At 43.1% G+C, this 23,506-nt stretch overlaps 1 protein-coding gene across 1 annotated transcript in view; it reads left to right on the top strand.

The window, feature by feature from the left end:
* The window catches only part of pex5lb (peroxisomal biogenesis factor 5-like b), a gene marked incomplete at both ends in the record, with an annotated part of 122,508 nt that extends 103,034 nt beyond the window's left edge, over nt 1–19,474 (top strand). The window contains 9 exon segments of the mRNA XM_084188034.1: nt 10,151–10,294; nt 12,973–13,043; nt 16,851–16,902; nt 16,905–16,928; nt 16,932–16,973; nt 16,977–17,215; nt 17,565–17,730; nt 17,895–18,052; nt 19,279–19,474. Of these exon segments, the coding sequence (XP_084044160.1) occupies nt 10,151–10,294; nt 12,973–13,043; nt 16,851–16,902; nt 16,905–16,928; nt 16,932–16,973; nt 16,977–17,215; nt 17,565–17,730; nt 17,895–18,052; nt 19,279–19,474 (1,092 nt within the window).
* Nucleotides 19,475–23,506: the final 4,032 nt, after the last annotated feature.

Raw genomic sequence — 23,506 nt, forward strand, 5'->3', positions numbered from 1 at the left:
GGATGATCCAGAGGAGGAATGGGAGAAGGTAATGTGGTCTGATGAGACAAAAATATAGCTTTTTGGTCTAAACTCCACTCGCCGTGTTTGGAGGAAGAAGAAGGATGAGTACAACCCCAAGAACACCATCCCAACCGTGAAGCATGGAGGTGGAAACATCATTCTTTGGGGATGCTTTTCTGCAAAGGGGACAGGACGACTGCACCGTATTGAGGGGAGGATGGATGGGGCCATGTATCGCGAGATCTTGGCCAACAACCTCCTTCCCTCAGTAAGAGCATTGAAGATGGGTCGTGGCTGGGTCTTCCAGCATGACAATGACCCGAAACACACAGCCAGGGCAACTAAGGAGTGGCTCCATAAGAACCATCTCAAGGTCCTGGAGTGGCCTAGCCAGTCTCCAGACCTGAACCCAATAGAAAATCTTTGGAGGGAGCTGAAAGTCCATATTGCCCAGCGACAGCCCCGAAACCTGAAGGATCTGGAGAAGGTCTGTATGGAGGAGTGGGCCAAAATCCCTGCTGCAGTGTGTAAAAACCTGGTCAAGACCTACAGGAAACGTATGATCTCTGTAATTGCAAACAAAAGTTTCTGTACCAAATATTAAGTTCTGCTTTTCTGATGTATCAAATACTTATGTCATGCAATAAAATGCAAATTAATTACTTAAAAGTCATACAATGTGATTTTCTGGATTTTTGTTTTAGATTCCGTCTCTCACAGTTGAAGTGTACCTATGATAAAAATGACAGACCTCTACATGCTTTGTAAGTAGGAAAACCTGCAAAATCGGCAGTGTATCAAATACTTGTTCTCCCCACTGTACATATAGTATTTAAATATTTGTATTTGAAAATACACCTTTCTGTGTTTTTTGAGTATTTTAAAATACATGTCAATACTTTCCAAATACATTCCAATATTTTACTACTTGTATTTTCAAAGAAACTTTGTCTAAATACTTAATTTAAAATGTATTTTAAACTAATTGAAATACAATTAATAGTATTTCAACCCAGGTCTGGTAAATACTAATTTGTTTGTATAATGGGTAACAACTTACTTTAACTACATATCCATAACACATTCATTACACATCTATAAGCATTTCATGAACGTGTTATAACAGGTCCTAACCACATTATTTAAAGGTTAATTAAATATATCCATAGCATATTTATAGCACATTCATGTCATGCTAGGCAAGAGCTCATATTTAGGTATCTTAATCGATGCATCATTACAATGACAGCATAGTGTCATCATTGTGGCTGTTCTCAAAAGTGTGCTTCTGACATTTCCCCCACCGGACTTACCTTCTTCTTCGTCTTCGTCTTCTTCGTCTTTGTCTTCTTCTTCTTCTCACTGAGGTCAATGGTGCATGAAGATCTCCACAGGGTTGAATCCTCAGGGTAAAGTTTACGGATCAAATTGTGTAGTTCAGTGTCATAACTATTTCGTAACTCATTAACAGCCCTCCTCTACATCACAATTAAGTTGGTCATACTGGTCTATAACTCACACTTGGAGGGTCTAGTGGCCGGGGACTTTAATGCAGGGAAACTTAAATCCGTTCTACCTAATTTCCACCAGCATGTTAAATGTGCAACCAGAGAAAAAAAAACTCTAGACCACCTTTACTCCACACACAGAAACGCATACAAAGCTCTCCCTCGCCCTCCATTTGGCAAATCTGACCATAATTATATCCTCCTGATTCCTGCTTATAAGCAAAAATTAAAGCAGGAAGCACCAGTGACTCGGTTAATACGGAAGTGTTCAGATGACGCAGATGCTAAGCTACAGGACTGTTTTGCTAGCACAGACTGGAATATGTTCCGGGATTCTTCTGATTGCATAAAGGAGTACACCACATCAGTCACTGGCTTCATCAATAAGTGCATCGATGACATCATCCCCACAGTGACTGTACGTACATACCCCAACCAGAAGCCATGGATTACAGGGAACATCCGCACTGAGCTAAAGGGTAGAGCTGCCGCTTTCAAGGACCGGGACTCTAACCCGGACGCTTATAAGAAATCCCGCTGTGCCCTCCGACGAACCATCAAACAGGCAAAGAGTCAATACAGGACTAAGATTGAATCGTACTACACTGGCTCCGATGCTCGTCGGATGTGGCAGGGCTTGAAAACTATTACAGACTACAAAGGGAAGCACAGCCGCGAGCTTTCCAGTACCACGAGCCTACCAGATGAGCTAAATCACTTCTATGCTCGCTTCGAGGCAAGCAACACTGAAGCACGCATGAGAGGATCAGCTGTTCCGGATGACTAGGTGATCACGCTCTCCGTAGCCGATGTGAGTAAGACTTTTAAGCAGGTCAACATTCACAAGGCTGCAGGGCCAGACGGATTACCAGGACGTGTACTCCGAGCATGCGCTGACCAACTGGCAAGTGTCTTCGCTGACATTTTCAACATGTCCCTGACTGAGTCTGTAATAGCAACATGTTTCAAGCAGACCACCATAGTCCCTGTGCCCAAGGACACTAAGATAACCTGCCTAAATTACCACCGACCCGTAGCACTCACGTCTGTAGCCATAAAGTGCTTTGAAAGGCTGGTCATGGCTCACATCAACACCATTATCCCAGAAACCCTAGACCCACTCCAATTTGCATACTGCCCCGACAGATCCACAGATGATGCAATCTCTATTGCACTCCACACTGCCCTTTCCCACATGGACAAAAGGAACACCTACGTGAGAATGCTAGTCATTGACTACAGCTCAGCGTTCAACATTATAGTGCCCTCAAAGCTCATCACTATAATATATAAAATATCATATAATATGCCATTTAGCAGACGCTTTTATCCAAAGCGACTTACAGTCATGCGTGCATACATTTTTACGTATGGGTGGTCCCGGGGATCGAACCCACTACCCTGGCGTTACAAGCGCCATGCTCTACCAATTGAGCTACAGAGGACCAGGATCCCTCTGCAACTGGATCCTGGACTTCCTGACAGCCGCCCCCAGGTGGTAAGGGTAGGTAACAACACATCTGCCACGCTGATCCTCAACACGGGGGCCCCTCAGGGGTGCGTGCTCAGTCCCCTCCTGTACTCCCTGTTCACCCATGACTGCATGGCCAAGCACGACTCCAACACCATCATTAAGTTTGCCGACGACACAGCAGTGGTAGGCCTGATCACAGACAACAATGAAACAGCCTATAGGGAGGAGGTCAACAACCTCTCCCTCAACGTGATCAAGACAAAGGAGATGATTGTGGACTACAGGAAAAGAGGTTTGAGCACACCCCCATTCTCATCGACGGGGCTGTAGTGGAACAGGTTGAGAGCTTCAAGTTCCTTGGTGTCCACATCACCAACAAACTATCATTGTCCAAACACCCCAAGACAGTCGTGAAGAGGGTACGACAAAGCCTATTCCCCCTCAGGAGACTGAAAATATTTGGCATGGGTCCTCAGATCCTCAAAAGGTTATACAGCTACACCATCGAGAGCATCCTGACTGGTTGCATCACTGCCTGGTATGGCAACTGCATGGCCTCCGACCGCAAGGCACTACAGAGGGTAGTGCTTACGTCCCAGTACATCACTTGGGCCACGCTTCCTGCCATCCAGGACCTCTATACCAGGCGGTGTCAGAGGAAGGCCCTACAAATTGTCAAAGACTCCAGCCACCCTAGTCATAGACTGTTCTCTCTGCTACTGCACGGCAAGCGGTACTAGAGCGCCAAGTCTAGGTCCAAAAGGCTTCTTAACAGCTTCTACCCCCAAGCCATAAGACTCCTGGACAGCTAATCATGGCTACCCAGACTATTTGCATTTTCCCCCCACCCCAACCCCTCTTTTACGCTGCTGCTACTCTTTGTTTATTATCTATGCATAGTCACTTTACCTCTACCCACAAGTACGTATTACCTCAATTACCTTGACTAACCTGTGCCCCTGTACATTGACTCTGTACCGGTACCCTCTGTATATAGCCTCCCAACTGTTCTTTTATTTTACAGCTGCTCTTTAATGATTTTATTTAATTTTTTATGATATTTATGAATTGTATGCAGTCAAAGTAGTCATCAATTTTCCCATTCTTAAACCATTGATAGCTAAGGACTTCATGGTAATTAACTGTGCAGTTTGCCACTCTGATCTATAACACCAACTTTAAAGGTCTATGTATGAATTCTATGCAGATGCAATGAAGCCTTTTATCTACTTCCCCAGAGTCAGATGAACTCATGGATACCATGCATCCAGTATGAAGGATGTTAGAGGTAGTTTTGCGACTTCCAGTCATTGCGCTATTGCTAGTTAGCAACTCCCTTCAAACTGCACACAGAGACATAAAAAGTGTATCCACTGGTTCATCTGAATCATTGCCAAAATCCAGAAGTATCCCTTTAAAGGAAATATGCACATTTTATTAAAATTTTCCAGAAAACAATTGCTGAGGACATCGCTGAAGAATCCTACTATTTACATTTTTCAGATAGACCTTTCTTGAATAGATTTGACAAAGATTAATTTTCAAAGCATTCAAATCAAATTCCACATTTCAGACTCCTAGCAATAACTATGAGTAAAACGTACTAACACAGGGTGGTAAAGCTAGCTAGCATTTCCCCCTTAAAGGCTCTGCATGGTCAATCCGGCCTCCGCAGAAATCAGAGTATTCATACTTCTTGCGCTTCGCGGAGCAGAACAGAGCTGTTGTTAAGGAAGTTGTCGTCAAGGAAGTGGGTAGCTGCAGCCCATTATGGTGACTGGAGTATGGGCGAGTTCATTAGGAAACCCATTAGCTACTGCACATGCAGCAGCTACTCTTCCTGGAGTCCAAATAAAACCTACAAATACAGTAATAGACAAGAACAACATAAGATATTACATTAAAAGAAGAGTTTTATATATAGGAAAGTCACCAAGAGACAACAGAAATACTATTTACACACTATTCATACATATTCATACTCTTATATACAGTACAGTTAAATTAGATCTTTAGAAAGAGGAGAGGCGCTGTGATACAATATGGGTTTTATCTGTTTTTTAAAGCTAACTTGCTTTTTTGCCTGAGTAACCTCTGGTGGCAGAGCATTCCACGATGGCTCTATACATAACTGAGCAACGCATTAAATCTGTTTTCGGTTTGAGTACCATGAAGAAACCCAGCGAGTGGGTGTGTCGAAAGGAGTGGGTGTATGAAAAGGGAATCAGCTAATTGGGCAGATTTGTTGCGTCGATAAGCCGGTGTGAATGACTAGTGCACCGGTGCCTGCCGAACTGAGGTGCTTCTCACTGGGCAGCTGTATCACGGCGTCGCCGCCGGCGGTACCTAACGTGGCCATTTTTCCCCCTTCCATGATTTTATTTAAAATAGGATAGCAGCCTACACAAGAAATATCAAATATTGATAACCATCTAGATGTCACCTTGATACATACATACAGTCTACTACTCAATTGGGAGGGCATGAACGGCAACAACACCGGGACACAGTGCTCTTCGCTCCCGCTTGCCAAGCACTACTGACTGGCAATGGCGTGGGAAGTATAGCTACCTAGTAGCCAATATCAGGGTGACAGTCACAGTAAGCACATGCAAGACACATACAAGAAACAGTACACCCATCATCAGTACTTTTAATGAAAAATAAACAATCGTCACTTTTACAACTCAAAATATACAATTATTTGTGTAACAGTGAAATACGACTCAGACTCATCCTCTGGCTTCAAAGCAGAAGTCCAAACTCTTGCCGTACGGTAGCTCAAAGTATGGTAGTTGTGTGTTAACTTAAAGAAACTGAAGGAAAAAAACAGCTCAATCAAAACCGTCTAACCTATAGATAGCAGAGCGCTTTCGACACACCCACTCCTTTCCAACACGCCAACTAGTTTCCTTTCGACACACCCACTCCTTTCCACACGCCCACTACTTTCCTTTCGACACACAAACTTGCCCATACTCCAGTCAACATATTGGGCTGCAGCTACCACTTTCTCCTGCCGTGAAGCTCGATGGTCAAAACGAAATCAACTGGTTTCTGTCTCTTAATTTGTCCTGTTTTAAAAGGTTCATAATGTGCCAAAGTACAATGGAAATAGTGAAATAACATTGTTAACTAAATGTTTCATGAGTTTTATGACGATTAACGTGTTAACTTTGTGCCAGGGGCTTAGCTAGCTAGCTACATTAGTGATAGCGCCGAGACCACTAGAGGGCGTAGTTCTTCCTAATGTCGTATTACCGCTAGGTGTGGACACCGTCAGCACAGCCAGTAATACACTTGTGTCCCCCATGGACTGGCTCGTACATAAAACATCCTCCATTCAGGCTGCAAAGGCATCGGTTTCCTCCTTAACTCGATTTAAAGTAGCAAATAATTGACCCTTTCAGATATTTATGTAGTTGGTGCTGTAGATTAACTAATGGGTTCTAACTTGATAAATGGGTTCTAACTTCTAAATTCGTTGTTAGTTTACAATTGTACAATTTATGCTCCCCGCATATAAAAACCACGAAGACTGCCGGAAAGCCCCGAAAGCAAGATCGTAATATCTGTGACTCACACAGTGGAGGAACATATTGCATGTAGCTTACTGTGCATGATAAGCTGGTGGGTACCAAGTGGCATTTTTCTACAATATTCATAACATACAAATTTCATCAATTACATATGAAAAAACATATTTAAGTGAACATTAGCAAGCCAGCAGCAGATGAAACAGAAAGTGAATTCTATCCTCCTTCTCTCCCCGGTTTTAGCTTGCAGCTATCACTGTCTAGCTGGCTAGGTTTAGGATATTTACTAGCTCATACCAGTGACAAACTTAGCTATGTTATCGACATATGGAAGTACACAAACAACATCTAGCTCACTTATTTTGCCAGCTAGAAAGAAATAGCCACAAATTCATTCAGAAATGGAAGAAGAGAATAGCTAGCTATAGCAGTTGAAGAAGCAACTGTGACAACATTGATCCTAAGAGTAAGATAAAAATGAATAAATAAAAACGTTCCTATTGAGCAAAATCCACAATCCACCCTTCCAAAGAAAGTCTGGCTCCAGGGCTTCTCAGAAATGCCACCAGAACCGCGATCGGATCCATGGCCGAAGCGTTGTATTTCAGTTTAGCCTGCACTCGGCAGGCCGTATAGAAAACTCCCCCTGAGCCACAGAACGGCCAAATTATCTCAAATCAAATTAAATCACATTTTATTTGTCACATACACGTGTTTAGCAGATGTTATTGCGGGTGTAGCGAAATGCTTGTGCTTCTAGCTCTGACAGTGCAGTAATATCTAACAAGTAATATCTAACAATTTCACAACATATACCCAATACACACAAATCTAAGTAAGGAATAGAATTTAAGAATATATACATATATGGACAAGCAATGACAGAGCGGCATGGACTAAGATACAGTAGAATATTATAGAATACAGGATATACATATGAGATGAGTAATGCAAGATATGTAAACATTATTAAAGTGACAAGTGTTCCATTTCTTAAAGTGGCCAGTGATTTCAATAGGCAGCAGCGGCCTCTAATGTGCTAGTGATGGCTATTTAACAGTCTGATGGCCTTGAGATAGAAGCTGTTTTTCATTCTCTCTGTCCCAGCTTTGATGCACCTGTACTGACCTCGCCTTCTGGATGATAGCGGGGTGAACAGGCAGTGGCTCTGGTTGTTGATGTCCTCGATGATCTTTTTGGCCTTCCTGTGACATCGGGTGCTGTAGGTGTCCTGTAGGGCAGGTAGTTTGCCCCCGGTAATGCGTTCGGCAGACCGCACCACCATCTGGAGTGCCCTGCGGTTGCGGGCGGTGCAGTTGCTGTACCGGGCAGTGGTACAGCCCGACAGGATGCTCTCAATTGTGCAACTGTAAAGGTTTGTGAGGGTTTTAGGTGCCAAGCCGAATTTCTTCAACCTCCTGAGGTTAAAGAGGCTCTGTTGCACCTTTTTCACCACACTGTCTGCGTGGGTGGACCATTTCAGTTTGTCAGTGATGTGTACGCCAAGAAACTTGAAGCTTTCCACTGTCTCCACTGCGGTCCCATCGATGTGGATAGGGGGGTGCACCCTCTGCTGTTTCCTGAAGTCCACGATCATCTCCTTTGTTTTGTTGACGTTGAGTGAGAGGTTATTTTCCTGGCACCACACTCCCAGAGCTCTCACCTCCTCCCTGTAGGCTGTCTCGTCATTGTTGGTAATCAAGCCTACTGCTGTTGTGTCGTCTGCAAACTTGATGATTGAGTTGGAGGCGTGCTTGGCCACGCAGTCATGGGTGAACAGGGAGTACAGGAGGGGGCTGAGCATGCACCCTTGTAGGGCCCCAGTGTTGAGGATCAGCGAAGTGGAGGTGTTGTTTCCTACCTGGGGGCAGCCCGTCAGGAAGTCCAGGACCCAGTTGCACAGAGCGGGGTTCAGACCCAGGGCCTCGAGCTTAATGATGAGCTTGGAGAGTACTATGGTGTTGAATGCTGAGCTATAGTCAATGAAGGCATTCGTACATAGGTATTCCTCTTGTCCAGATGGGATAGGGAAGTTTGCAGTGTGACGGCGATTGCATCGTCTGTGGATCTATTGGGGCGGTAAGCAAATTGAAGTGGGTCTAGGGTGACAGGTAAGGTAGAGGTGATATGATCCTTGACTCTCAAAGCACTTCATGATGACAGAGGTGAGTGCTACGGGACGATGGTCATTTAGTTAATTAACCTTTGCTTTCTTGGGTACAGGAACAATGGTGGCCATCTTGAAGCATGTGGGGACAGCAGACTGGGATAGGGAGAGATTGAATATGCCGTAAACACACCAGCCAGCTGGTCTGCGCATGCTCTGAGAACGCGGCTAGGGATGCCGTCTGGGCCGGCAGCCTTGCGGGGGTTAACATGCTTAAATGTCTTACTCACGTCGGCTACGGAGAAGGAGAGCCCACAGTCCTTGGTAGTGGGCCGCGTCGGTGGCACTGTGTTATCCTCAAAGCGGGCGAAGAAGGTGTTTAGCTTGTCTGGAAGTGAGACATCGGTGTCGGCGACGTGGCTGGTTTTCCTTTTGTAGTCCGTGATTGTCTGTAGACCCTGCCACATACAGCATGGTGTATGGAATATCTTCGAGATGCCCTAGCCCATAGCAGATTTCAGAATACAATTCTGCTGGAGGTGTCGCATCAACCCACGCGGACCATCTGACAATCCATCCACACACAGCCCCTCAGTCCCGGCCAAAACGTATCTTTCCCATAGGCTTGTACTATCTATAGTATGACAGCACCAGCAGTTGGCTACCAACAACTGTCAGACATGTTTACATTTGGTTAGTTTGTGTTATTTAGATGGAAAACGTGAGCTAAATACGGTAGCTCTATAGTTACTCTTAGAAGAAAAGGTTCCAAAAGGGTTCTTCAGCTGTCCCCATAGGAGAACCCTTTTTGGTTCGAGGTAGAACCCTTTTGGTTCCATGTAGAACCCTTACATTGTCATTGTAATATGACCTCTTGCATAGCATGACATGAGTGCACTATAGATACGCTATTGATATATTTCACTAACCTTTAAAAATGTGATTGGGACCTGTTATAACACTTTCATGAAATGCTTATTGATGTGTAATAAATGCGTTATGGATATGTAGTCAAAGTAAATCATTACACTTGTGGTATGGAAGAAGAATCATTAATGATCAGCTTTATGGAGACTTAGTGTAAGTGTTGGGCAGTGGTGGGAGTGGAGGGACAGTTAGGGCTCAAGTCCCACTGGTTCACACTGCTGCCATGCCCTGAACACAATGCCTAACTTGATTGGCTGCGGTTATAGAAATTCATCCATGTAATTGGATGATTTGTAATAGAATGAGCTACACTGTATAGGTCCCCATGAATAACACATATTTGAATGCCTCACTGAGACAGTTATTATACCTAGGCGTTAACCTCACATATACTCATGGCAACTGATGCTACAGTCGTGAAACAGTTATCGTAAAATTATAAATTTGTATTGTTTCATGAATTAGCTGTTATACCGCAAATACCCTACTGTCAATGATATAATATTAACCATGTACTTGTATTCATATGACCATGCAGACATTATTTACACAAATGTATGCAATTCATTCAAAAAGATGCCTGTGATATTTACAGGGCTACTACTTTCACACCAACAACCCGTACAAAGAGTGGCCCAATGCTTTTGAGGAAGGGCAGCAGAAGGCCAGAGCGGGAGACCTGAACAATGCTGTCCTGCTACTGGAGGCGGCCATTTTGCAGGACCCTTCGGACTCGGAGGTAAAAAATTGTTGAGTCCAGTGGTGTAGTGGAGGGTATACACAGGTATATGCCATATACCCACGTATTTTTCAGTGGGCATTGCGTATAATAATTTCTTAATCCCCATGATGCGTATTAAAGTAGTGTAATGGAGGTATACGTCGTATAAATGAATAAGGCTGATGGAACAGATCAGAATGTTTAGCTTAAAATGTTGATTAACTATTATTTCTTCACATTTTAGGCGCAGCTATGTGCACACGGCGGTAGACCTACGCGCAAATGTTCGAAAACACAATTTGCGGAAAACACCGTTCTAAAATGTGCACCGCACATGCGAGCGGTTTCATGGACAGAGATGGAAATATCTGTTAGAAATGTAGAAAGGGGAGATCTAAAGATGCAACAACTACTAGTGCTGAGCGATTATCCGACATTTCGGTTAATAAAAAAAAAATTAAGAACTAATTGACCTATGTCGATTCAATTATTTGAAAAACATTTCGTTTGCGCACATTGCACATTTTCTGTAAAGATAAATCCAATCAAGCCCGAACTGTGCAGGCCAATATTCTATATAGTTTAGCGCAGAAAACATGGTAATGAACTACATTGACCATAATCCATGAAGCCTGCTACGTGAAAGAGACAGAAGAATGCGCGATCGAGAAAGATAGAGCAGTTGCTTCGCAAGGTAGCTCTACCTGAAAATACATGCTCTAAGTTATTGATAGTTGCTATTCATAAAAGTATGCCTTATTTACTTTGAAGAACTAATAAAATAGTCATCAAATAAAACAAATGTAACATACACAACAACTGAAATATTTTATTAAAGTAAAGTAATGTGAATAAATGATGGTTAGTAAGTGATAAGCAGTAATGTGCAGTCACTACCATCATGGGATTGTATTTTTATTTTTATTTTGTGTTGTTACAGCATTCAACCAACATAATGCATAGTACTCCCTGACGAAGGCCATGCAGCCGAAACGCGTCAGAGTAAAAAAAAAAACGTTGTTTCCATTGAACATGCCGTACAAATAAAGGCATTTTAATTAATTATATGAAGAGTGCCTTGGTCCTCCTTTCTTTTTAATGCATACTGCATTTAATGTAAAACATTTTTAATCAAAACTGATATCGAAAACGGTGACAATTTTTTAATAATCCAACCGAAACCGAACCAACCTCAAAGCACTAATCGCTCAGCACTAGTTGCTAATATGACTAGGATAATGCCTTTGGCTGATAGACAATGAAAGAAAATGGAAAGAAAACCAATAGAACAGGAGAACGCATAGGAGGAAGTCGATCAAATAATTGCCTCCACGTTTCTATGGTGGGATTTTGGCTATAGGCTATTTTGTGCAAAATAAGACATCTCTCATAATATGAAGTAAAACGTCCTGGTTTCAAACAATTAAGAAACAGGAAAAAATATAGCGACGCTAATGATGGGGCTAACCGTCTTCTGGTAGATGGAAAGGCTTTCTCAAAAACCTTCTCAATTAAATGTTAACTAGCTAGAAAGTAGCCTATGCCCACCTGGCAGAATGATATCATGATTATTTGCGTCAATCCAGTGACCATTTATTTAGCAAATTCCATTTTATGTGCGACAGAAACACCACTAACCAAACAACAGTGCTAGGTGCCTTCGCAGTTGAATTAAAGCGTAACTACACAAAATAAATGTCATGCATTTTTTCCCCGACCTCAAATGTGGTCTCCCGATGTGGTTTAAGCATTGTTATGGACTTAGAACATTCCATTTTGTTGATTCTTTTTTTAATAAAACAAGTGTGACTTGGAGAGCGAATACCAGAATTTTTTTTTGAAAATCAGAAACCTGTGAATTTCTGGCTCAGTTAACAGTCTCATTTATTTGTTTTAATAGTAGGTCTACTATTAACCTACTAGCACAATACAGCTTTGGTTGGCCTGACTGTGAAAGACCAATATGGAATTTATCAATGTTTGTTTACCAGTACTCTTTTAAGGTTTCCTTGGTGAGGAGGTGGGTGACTTTTCATTACCAAATAGATAACATTTTACTTTATTGAATCGCATTCGAGAAATGTATCTTGAGAAATCTGCTAAATGTCGCCGCACCAAACAAAAAAATGTCACTTTTTCTTTGGAAGAGAAGGGATAGAGTGCCGTCTGAAACCATTAAGTGCGCCTCGTCAGATTTTTTTCGATAGTTCGGCAGTCTCTCTTTTGGCCTAGTGCGGGTGAAGTAAGCCTCTGTTTCATGCAGTGCGCCAGAGCAGTTCTTCCACTTTCAGGAGAAATGGTAATGCATATGAATATGTGTTAATTGCATGCAAATAAAGGTTGCTTCGCTACCTCACCCACAACAGAAGCACAATCATGGTCTCGGATTCGCAGGTGGAGGACTTCTGTGAGAGGTTGCTGTAATGCCTGAATTCGACCCAAAACCAACGAGGAAGTCTGCTGCAGTCTTGAGCGGTTGTATGAAACCAATCGGTACATCAAGCAAAGCTTTTAACCGTGCCAACCCGCTCTTAACTTCTATTCAGTTCCACTCGCCATAAGTTCGGCGTCTGAACTGTGCGTAAAATTTCCTTTAGTGAAGTACTGGTTAGCTCGGAAGTACTGGTGTAGTATTGTTTGACTGTGTTGGATGTGTTAGTTTGGGTGAATGGTTGAAACCCTCTCTGCGTCTTCAGGCTTGGCAGGTTCTAGGCACCACACAGGCCGAGAATGAGAACGAGCAGGCGGCCATCGTGTCACTCCAGAGGTAAAAAAATTAGTTGTTTCTACTTACAGTGCCTTCAGAAAGTATTCAGACCCTTTGACTTTTTCCACATTTTGTTACGTTACAGCCTTATTCTAAAATGGATTAAATAAAAACATATCCTCAGCAACTTACACACAATACCCCATAATGACGAAGCAAAAACAGTCATTAGAAATGTTTACTAATGTATTAAAAATAAAAAACAGATACCTTATTTACATAAGTATTCAGACCCTTTGCTATGAGACTCGAAAATTGAGCTCAAGTGCATCCTGTTTCAATTGATCATCCTTGAGATTTTTCTAAACTTGATTGGAGTCCACCTGTGGTAAATTCAATTGATTGGACATGATTTGGAAAGGCACACACCTGTCTATATAAGGTCCCACAGTTGACAGTGCATGTCAGAGCAAAAGCCAAGCCATGAGGTCAAAGGAAGACAGGATTGTGTCGAGGCACAGATCTGGGGAAGGGTACCAAAAAATGTCTGCAGCATTGAAGGTCCCCAAGAACACAGTGGCCTCCATCATTCTTAAATGGAAGAAGTTTGGAACCACCAAGACTCTTCCTAGAGCTGGCCACCCGGCCAAACTGAGCAGTCGGGGAGAAGGGCCTTGGTCAGGGAGGTGACCAAGAACCCGATGGTCACTCTGACAGAGCTCTAGAGTTCCTCTGTGGAGATGGGAGAACCTTCCAGAAGGACAACCATCTCTGCAGCACTCCACCAATCAGGCCTTTATGGTAGAGTGGCCAGACAGAAGCCACTCGTCAGTAAAAGTCACATGACTGCCCGCTTGGAGTTTGCCAAAAGGCACCTAAAAACTCTGACCATGAGAAACAAGATTCTCTGGTCTGTTGAAACCAAGATTGAACTCTTTCGCCTGAATGCCAAGCGTCACGTCTGGAGGAAACCTGGCACCATCCATACCGTGAAGCATGGTGGTGACAGCATCATGCTGTGGGGATGTTTTTCAGCGGTAGGGACTGGGAAACTAGTCAGGATCGAGGCAAAGATGAATGGAGCAAAGTACAGAGAGATCCTTGATGACCTGTTCCAGAGCGCTCAGGACCTCAGATTGGGGTGAAGGTTTACCTTCCAACAGGACAACGACCCTAAGCACACAGCCAAGACAACGCAGGAGTGGCTTCGGGACAAGTCTCTGAATGTCCTTGAGTGGCCCAGCCAGAGCCCGGACTTGAACTCGATCGAACATCTCTGGAGAGACCTGAAAATAGCTGTGCAGCGACGCTCCACATCCAACCTGACAGAGCTTGATAGGATCTGCAGAGAGGAATGGGAGAAACTTCCCAAATACAGGTGTGCCAAGCTTGCATACCAAAGAAGACTCGAGCCTGTAATCGCTGCCAAAGGTGCTTCAGCAAAGTACTGAGTGAAGGGTCTGAATACTTATGTAAATGTGATATTTCAGTTATTATTTTTTATAATTTTGCTAAAATTTCGAAAAAACAGTTTTTAGTTTGTCATTATGGGGTATTGTGTGTAGATTGATGAAGGGAAAAAAATATTTCATACATTTTAGAATAAAACAAAATGTGGAAAAGGTCAAGGTGTCTGAATACTTTCCGAATGCACTGTATATACAGTGAGGAAAAAAAGTATTTGATCCCCTGCTGATTTTGTACGTTTGCCCACTGACAAAGACATGATCAGTCTATAATTTTAATGGTAGGTTTATTTGAACAGTGAGAGACAGAATAACAATAAAAAAATCCAGAAAAACGCATATCAAAAATGTTATAAATTGATTTGCATTTTAATGAGGGAAATAAGGATTTGACCCCTCTGCAAAACATGACTTAGTACTTGGTGGCAAAACCCTTGTTGGCAATCACAGAGGTCAGATGTTTCTTGTAGTTGGTCACCAGGTTTGCACACATCTCAGGAGGGATTTTGTCCCACTCCTCTTTGCAGATCTTCTCCAAGTCATTAAGGTTTTGAGGCTGACGTTTGGCAACTCGAACATTCAGCTCCCTCCACAGATTTTCTATGGGATTAAGGTCTGGAGACTGGCTAGGCCACTCCAGGACCTTAATGTGCTTCTTCTTGAGCCACTCCTTTGTTGCCTTGGCCGTGTGTTTTGTGTCATTGTCATGCTGGAATACCCATCCACGACCAATTTTCAATGCCCTGGCTGAGGGAAGGAGGTTCTCACCCAAGATTTGACGGTATATGGCCACGTCCATCGTCCCTTTGATGCGGTGAAGTTGTCCTGTCCCCTTAGCAGAAAAACACCCCCAAAGCATAATGTTTCCACTTCCATGTTTGACGGTGGGGATGGTGGTCTTGGGGTCATAGGCAGCATTCCTCCTCCTCCAAACGTCGAGTTGAGTTGATGCCAAAGAGCTCGATTTTGGTCTCATCTGACCACAACACTTTCACCCAGTTCTCTTCTGAATCATTCAGATGTTCATTGGCAAACTTCAGACGGCCCTGTATATGTGCTTTCTTGAGCAGGGGGAACTTGCGGGCGCTGCAGGATTTCAGTCCTTCACGGCGTAGTGTGTTACCAATTGTTTTCTTGGTGACTATGGTCCCAGCTGCCTTGAGATCATTGACAAGATCCTCCTGTGTAGTTCTGGGCTGATTCCTCACCGTTCTCATGATCATTGCAACTCCACGAGGTGAGATCTTGCATGGAGCCCCAGGCCGAGGGAGATTGACAGTTCTTTTGTGTTTCTTCCATTTGCGAATAATCGTACCAACTGTTGTCACCTTCTCACCAAGCTGCTTGGCGATGGTATTGTAGCCCATTCCAGCCTTGTGTAGGTCTACAATCTTGTCCCTGACATCCTTGGAGAGCTCTTTGGTCTTGGCCATGGTGGAGAGTTTGGAATCTGATTGATTGATTGCTTCTGTGGACAGGTGTCTTTTATACAGATAACAAACTGAGATTAGGAGCACTCCCTTTAAGAGTGTGCTCCTAATCGCAGCTCGTTACCTGTATAAAAGACACCTGGGAGTCAGAAATCTTTCTGATTGAGAGGGGGTCAAATACTTATTTCCCTCATTAAAATGCAAATCAATTTATAAAATTCTTGACATGAGTTTTTCTGGATTTTTTTGTTGTTATTCTGTCTCTCACTGTTCAAATAAACCTACCATTAAAATTATAGACTGATCATTTCTTTGTCAGTGGGCAAACGTACATAATCAGCAGGTGATCAAATACTTTTTTCCCTCACTGTACATGTATACAGTGTCACAGGTGGGATCGAACCCTGGTCTCCAGCTCTGATTTTTAAGTCGGAAGAGTCCAACTCACCTTCACTACAACAGCACAACTATGTTGTTTAACTTCATAGGGTTAACAGCAAACAGAATCATTTACAAGGAAATTCCTCATCCATTACCTTTTTCAACCTCAATAACCTAATTCAATGGGTGTTATGTGCATCAGCAAAAGATTGAGTCTCTCGCCAAGATCTACAAAATATGATAACTGTTATAGTTGTCATATAAGATATTGTTTATAAAACCATATTTGAAAGATTTCTGTCTTTCCAGGTAGGTATTCAACCCTCGTAACTTAAATCTTCTCAGCACAGCAGTTACATAATGTCATCTGATATCCGTTTTTCTGTGTCTTCACTTCTCTTAAACAATGTAATCCAATGTAATTGTTACACTAAAATGTATATCAGCACCAATACATCCTGTGGCCTATAATCCTAGCATAACTCACTGAGACAGCTTGTGCAAACCTCACTACCTCTCTTTTCCTTGTTTACAAAGAGGATTTTTTCATATGTTTTATTATTCCAAAATTTCAAAACTTTCCAAGGAAGATCCATTCTCCCCATCCTACCTGGAGCGACCTCACCTGGTGCGCACAAAAAACTAAGACAAAACCAGCACATCCCAAATAGGCAATCAGCAGTATTCCCTGTTTGCAAGTACTTTCTTGCACATAAATCACAACAGTCCCTGTCTGCAGGTGTCTAGACCTCCACCACAACAACTTGCCAGCCCTCATGGCCCTGGCGGTGAGTTTGACCAACACGGGCATGCAACAGGACGCCTGCGAGGCCCTGCACCGCTGGATCTGCCACAACCCCCGTTACAAACACCTGCTGCTAGGGAGCCGGAGCCCCTTGCTGCAGGGGTCCCCCGGCACACCGCGCAGGGGCCGTCCCCATACGCCAACCTCTTGGTACGCCCACCTCTTGGTTACAATAATTATAGCTTGCAGATATATTGCTTTATTCCTTGTTATAAGCATATATGAGCCTTTATAATGTACAGTGTCCATATTAGGACAGCTTCAGTCTCAACATGACTTCGTTCAATCTCAGGATATCGTAACAATGTCTTAACATATTGAGCCTATTTGGCAAAAAATGATGCCCTTCGTTTCTGAAGGAGCTCATTTAAAATGTCTGCACACTTTACTTAAACTTGCTGAATCCATGCACTTTGGTTACTGTCTTGAAGCACATAGGGTGCACAGTGTGTCAGCACAGTGAGTGTGTGTGTGTGTGTGTGTGTGTGCGCGCTTGCAGCAGCCAGCTGGCGGAGGTGAAGGGATTGTATCAGGAGGCCGCCCTGCTGAACACAGATGGGGTGGACCCGGACCTCCAGACAGGCCTTGGGGTCCTGTTCAACCTCAGCTCCGAGTTTGACAAGGCTGTGGAGGCATTCAACTCAGCCCTGTCTGTCAGACCTGAGGTATCCATTAATATAGTACAGAGACACACAAGCACCCACTTAGACACACACTAAACACACACTATGCACCAACCTATCACAAAAACACCTAAACCTACCACACGCACATGCACACACACACACACCCTTCCACCCCCACCCATTCTCGTTATGTTGTCTGTCAGGACTATCTGCTGTGGAACCGCCTGGGGGCCACACTGGCTAATGGGGACCGTAGTGAGGAGGCGGTGGAGGCATACACCCGGGCCCTGGAGCTCCAGCCGGGCTTCATCAGGTCCCGCTACAACCTGGGCATCAGCTGCATCAACCTGGGAGCGCACAAGTAGGCAAGGGGGTTGGGATGGGTTGAGCTGATTGAGAGAGTGAGAGGGCAGTCAGATAAGGAGAGAGAGGAGTAAGAGATGTAGTAATAATAATAATTTATTCAACCTTTATAGCGCTATTCATTACATAAAGAATCTCAAAGAGCTTTAAAACAACAAAAATACATGCAATTTAGAAAAAACAACATCACAACATCATGAGATGGACAGCCATTAGAGAGTTCATGGCTTGAGTGGTCATCTGAGGGAAGGGGCAAGCAGGCAGCACGGTCTTATCAAGGTGTCTCGTGTCTACAACCAAAATGAAGCACCCACTTAGATGATCCTACGGCAGTCACGTGGCGCCAGAAAGCACACCACATTTCATAATATGTAACTTGTCCTCCCTACGATCCTTATCACTGCACACCTCTGCCGTCTTGCTTTTCGGCCTTACTCCATCCTCAACCTCCGAACACTGGCTGGCATTCGAATCAAATCAATTGCCAGCTAGCCCGTTAACATTAGATAGCTAGCCAAATAAACAAATGACTTGCCAGCTTCAGTCTTAATGCTGTGGTTGATTCTGATGATATTAGCTATGTTAATTGTTCATTCTTAAAACAAAAAGATTGTATGGGAAAAAATATTTACAAAACGCACTAGAGGTCTCTGCTTAGGCTGCTACAAGGGCGCCATGGCAGCTGTAGAACGATGTCGTTGAAGGCTTACTTTCCTGTGGGGTTAGGAATAGTATCTCCTTGTTAAAGTGACAGGTTTAAAGGGATAGTTCAGCCAAATGACAAGTTTACTTGATAGACTGGCTACTTTGACAAAACCAAAGCATTGATTACAGTCTTTCCTTGTTCATAGACTGCTTTCAAAGTAAGTATATAGACTTTTCATTTAGCTATCCCTTACTTTGGGGTGCTACCAATGCTAACAGGGGCCCTACCTCTCCAATTGTTTTACACTCAACAATGTTAATGCTTTTAAAGCTGTTTGTAAACAAACCCATATTTTGGGTTACAGAATATCTCGGTCCATGTACTACTTTCTACTTATTTACATTTTACATTTTAGTCATTTAGCAGACCCATAAGATGAATTGAAGTTGTAATAATGGAAAACTATTCCTTTAAGATGAAGTAAAATTGTAATAACAGCGAACTATCTCTTAAGATAAAGTAAAGTTGTCATAATTATCCTTTTAAAGTTGATTTCACCTTTTTCCTCATTTTTTTAGGGAGGCAGTTAGTAACTTCCTGACTGCCCTTAACCAGCAGAGGCAGAGCCAGAGTCACCAAGTCATGTCGGCAAACATCTGGGCTGCCCTGCGGATTGCCCTCTCCATGATGGACCGGCCCGAGCTCTTCCAGGCTGCGAACCTTGGAGACCTGGACCGTCTCATGAAGGCCTTCGAAATGGGGGGGGTTATGTGACCAGGTTTAGTGGGGCTCGTCAGATAAACAGTTTGCTAATTGGCTAGAGGGTTGCCAGATTGGTGACCAAGAATGTCTTCCGTTAATGTAAAGCTGAATTAATGTCTGACAGGAAGAGAGATGGATGTTTTTGAAGATCGGAAAAAGAGGGGAGGGATTGTAGAATAATGTAGGTGTTGTGGGATTTGAAATGCAATTACAGTGGAAATATTGGAAGACCTGAACCAACTTGGGAAATATACACACCCTTTTACTTTAGACTGGCCTCCAGCGGCTGAAATTAGGCTACAATAATGCAGCCATAGAACAAAAGTGGTCATTTACTCCCCATTCGCTTTGGTATGGCACTGTATACAACTTCTGCTGTGTGGTCAGATGCCATCTACTTTAAGTGGATGGGAAGATAATGTTTTTAACCCTTTGAAACGGTTTTGCACCACTGCAATGGGGTACTACAAAAACATTTTTATCCCCGAAGAGCACAACGTTGACTGAGAAAAGCAAAGAAAGAGTCTGCTGTAAAATAGAGGAAAAACAAGCCATGCATGCCCGGCAATCACATTGTGAAAGAACTGAAGCCTTATACTAAGTGAAATGATATCAAATGCACAAGTCGTAATCACTTTTATAGACAGCAGGTACTGATGGTCAAATTGTGTGTAGTAGCATAGACTGGAGTCCTCTTGTGTATAGTTTGTTTTCGTTTTGTACATACCTGTATTTATTTGGAATATCACTTCCATGCAATGCTCCAAGTACAGTATGTAATATATGATTGGTTGACAGGTCTGTCAAAGGTCTGGTTGACAGTAATCTCCTTGGAAATCTATTTCTCCTCCACTGGATGCTGATACTTTCTCGCCAGTCATAGTTTTACCCAGACGACACAAGCACACACACGCACGTGCAAAAACAGACACACACACACTAGATGTACAGTGCCTTGCAAAAGTATTCATCCCCCTTGGCGTTTTTCCTATGTTGTTGCATTACAACCTTTAATTTAAATTGATTTTTATTTGGATTTCATGTAATGGACATACACAAAATAGTCCAAATTGGTGAAGTGAAAAAAAAAAAAAAAACTTGTTTCAAAGAAGTCTAAAAAATAAATCACGGAAAAGTGGTGCATGCATATGTATTCACCCCCTTTGCTATGAAGCCCCTAAATAAGATCTGGTGCAACCAATTACCTTCAGAAGTTCTTAATTAGTTAGATTGCACACAGGTGGACTTTATTTAAATGTCACATGATCTGTCACATGATCTCAGTATATACAGTGAGGGAAAAAAGTATTTGATGGTAGGTTTATTTGAACAGTGAGAGACAGAATAACAACAAAAAAATCCAGAAAAACACATGTCAAAAATGTTATAAATTGATTTGCATTTTAATGAGGGAAATAAGTATTTGATCCCTCTGCAAAACATGACTTAGTACTTGATGGCAAAACCCTTGTTGGCAATCACAGAGGTCAGACGTTTCTTGTAGTTGGCCACCAGGTTTGCACACATCTCAGGAGGGATTTTGTTCCACTCCTCTTTGCAGATCATCTCCAAGTCATTAAGGTTTTGAGGCTGACGTTTGGCAACTCGAACCTTCAGCTCCCTCCACAGATTTTCTATGGGATTAAGGTCTGGAGACTGGCTAGGCCACTCCAGGACCTTAATGTGCTTCTTCTTTGTTGCCTTGGCCGTGTGTTTTGCGTCATTGTCATGCTGGAATACCCATTCACGACCCATTTTCAATGGCTGAGGGAAGGAGGTTCTCACCCAAGATTTTACGGTACATGGCCCCGTCCATCGTCCCTTTGATGCGGTGAAGTTGTCCTGTCCCCTTAGCAGAAAAACACCCCCAAAGCATAATGTTTCCACCTCCATGTTTGACGGTGGGGATGATGTTCTTGGGGTCATAGGCAGCATTCCTCCTCCTCCAAACATGGCGAGTTGAGTTGATGCCAAAGAGCTCGATTTTGGTCTCATCTGACCACAACACTTTCACCCAGTTCTCCTCTGAATCATTCAGATGTTCATTGGCAAACTTCAGACGGCCCTGTATATGTGCTTTCTTGAGCAGGGGGACCTTGCGGGCGCTGCAGGATTTCAGTCCTTCACGGCGTAGTGTGTTACCAATTGTTTTCTTGGTGACTATGGTCCCAGCTGCCTTGAGATCATTGACAAGATCCTCCCGTGTAGTTCTGGGCTGATTCCTAATCTCAGCTTGTTACCTGTATAAAAAGAGCCAGAAATCTTTCTGATTGAGAGGGGGTCAAATACTTATTTCCCTCATTAAAATGCAAAACAATTTATAACATTTTTGACATGCGTTTTTCTGGATTTTTGTTGTTGTTATTCTGTCTCTCACTATTCAAATAACCCTACCATTAAAATTATAGACTGATCATTTCTTTGTCAGTGGGCAAACGTACAAAATCAGCAGGGGATCAAATACTTTTTTTCCTCACTACAGTGCATTCGGAAAGTATTCAGACACCTTGACCTTTTCTACATTTTGTTTTATTCTAAAATGTATGAAATATTTTTTTCCCTTCATCAATCTACACACAATACCCCATAATGACAAAGCAAAAACTTTTTTTCCCTCAATGTATACACCTGTTCTGAAAGTCCCCAGAGACTGAACACCACTAAGCAAGGAGCACCACCAAGCAAGCAGCACCATGAAGACCAAGGAGCTCTCCAAACAGGTCAGGGACAAAGTTGTGGAGAAGTACAGATCAGGGTTGGGTTATCAAAAAATATCTGAAACTTTGAACATCCCACGGAGTCCCATTAAATCCATTATTAAAAAATGGAAATAATATGGCACCACAACAAAAATGCCAAGAGAGGGCCGCCCACCAAAACCCACGGACCAGGCAAGGAGGGCATTAATCAGAGAGGCATCAAAGAGACCAAATATAACCCTGAAGGAGCTGCAATGCTCCACAGCGGAGATTGGAGTATCTGGCCATAGGACCACTTTAAGCCGTACATTCCACAGAGCTGGGCTTTACGGAAGAGTGGCCAGAAAAAAGCCATTGCTTAAAGAAAAAACTAAGCAAACAAATTTGGTGTTCGCCAAAAGGCATGTGGGAGACTCCCCAAACATATGGAAGAAGGTACTCTGGTCAGTTGAGAGAAAAATTGAGCTTTTTGGCAATCAAGGAAAACACTATGTCTGGCGCAAACCCAAAACCTCTCATCACCCCGAGAACACCATCCTGTGGGGATGTTTTTCATCGGCAGGGACTGGGAAACTGGTCAGAATTGAAGGAATGATGGATGGTGCTAAATACAGGGAAATTATTGTGGGAAACCTCAAGTCTTCCGGAGATTTGAGACTGGGACGGAGGTTCACCTTCCAGCAGGACAATGACCCTAAGCATACTGCTAAAGCAACGCTCGAGTGGTTTAAGGGGGAACATTTAAATGTCTTGGAATGGCCTAGTCAAAGCCCAGACCTCAATCCAATTGAGAATCTATGGTATGACTTAAAGATTGGTGTACACCAGCACAACCCATCCGACTTGAATGAGCTGGAGCAGTTTTTCCTTGAAGAATGGGCAAAAATCCCAGTGATTAGATGTGCCAAGCTTATAGAGACATACCGCAAGAGACTTGCAGCTGTAATTGCTGCAAAAGGAGACTCTACAAAGTTTGACTTTGGGGGGGGGGGGGGGGTGAATAGTTATGTTTTTTTGTCTTATTTCTTGTTTGTTTCACAAGAAAAAATATTTTGCAACTTCAAAGTGGTAGGCATGTTGTGTAAATCAAATGATACAACCCCCCAAAAAATCCATTTAAATTCCAGGTTGTAAGGCAACAAAATAGGAAAAATGCCAAGTGGGGTGTACCCACACACACACACACACACACACACCTGCTTGCGACATCCGTCACATGAAAGGATGTCTGCCTCTCATCTCTACTAGCATCTCAGTAGCAACTAGTGACTTCCAAACAGTGCTTTGTGTTACCTGGCTTGGAAGTGTGGCAACAACCGCTGAAAATGAAATCCGTCCAAAGCAG

Source organism: Coregonus lavaretus (genome assembly GCF_964263955.1).
Source record: "Coregonus lavaretus genome assembly, chromosome: 23".
Taxonomy (NCBI): domain Eukaryota; kingdom Metazoa; phylum Chordata; class Actinopteri; order Salmoniformes; family Salmonidae; genus Coregonus; species Coregonus lavaretus.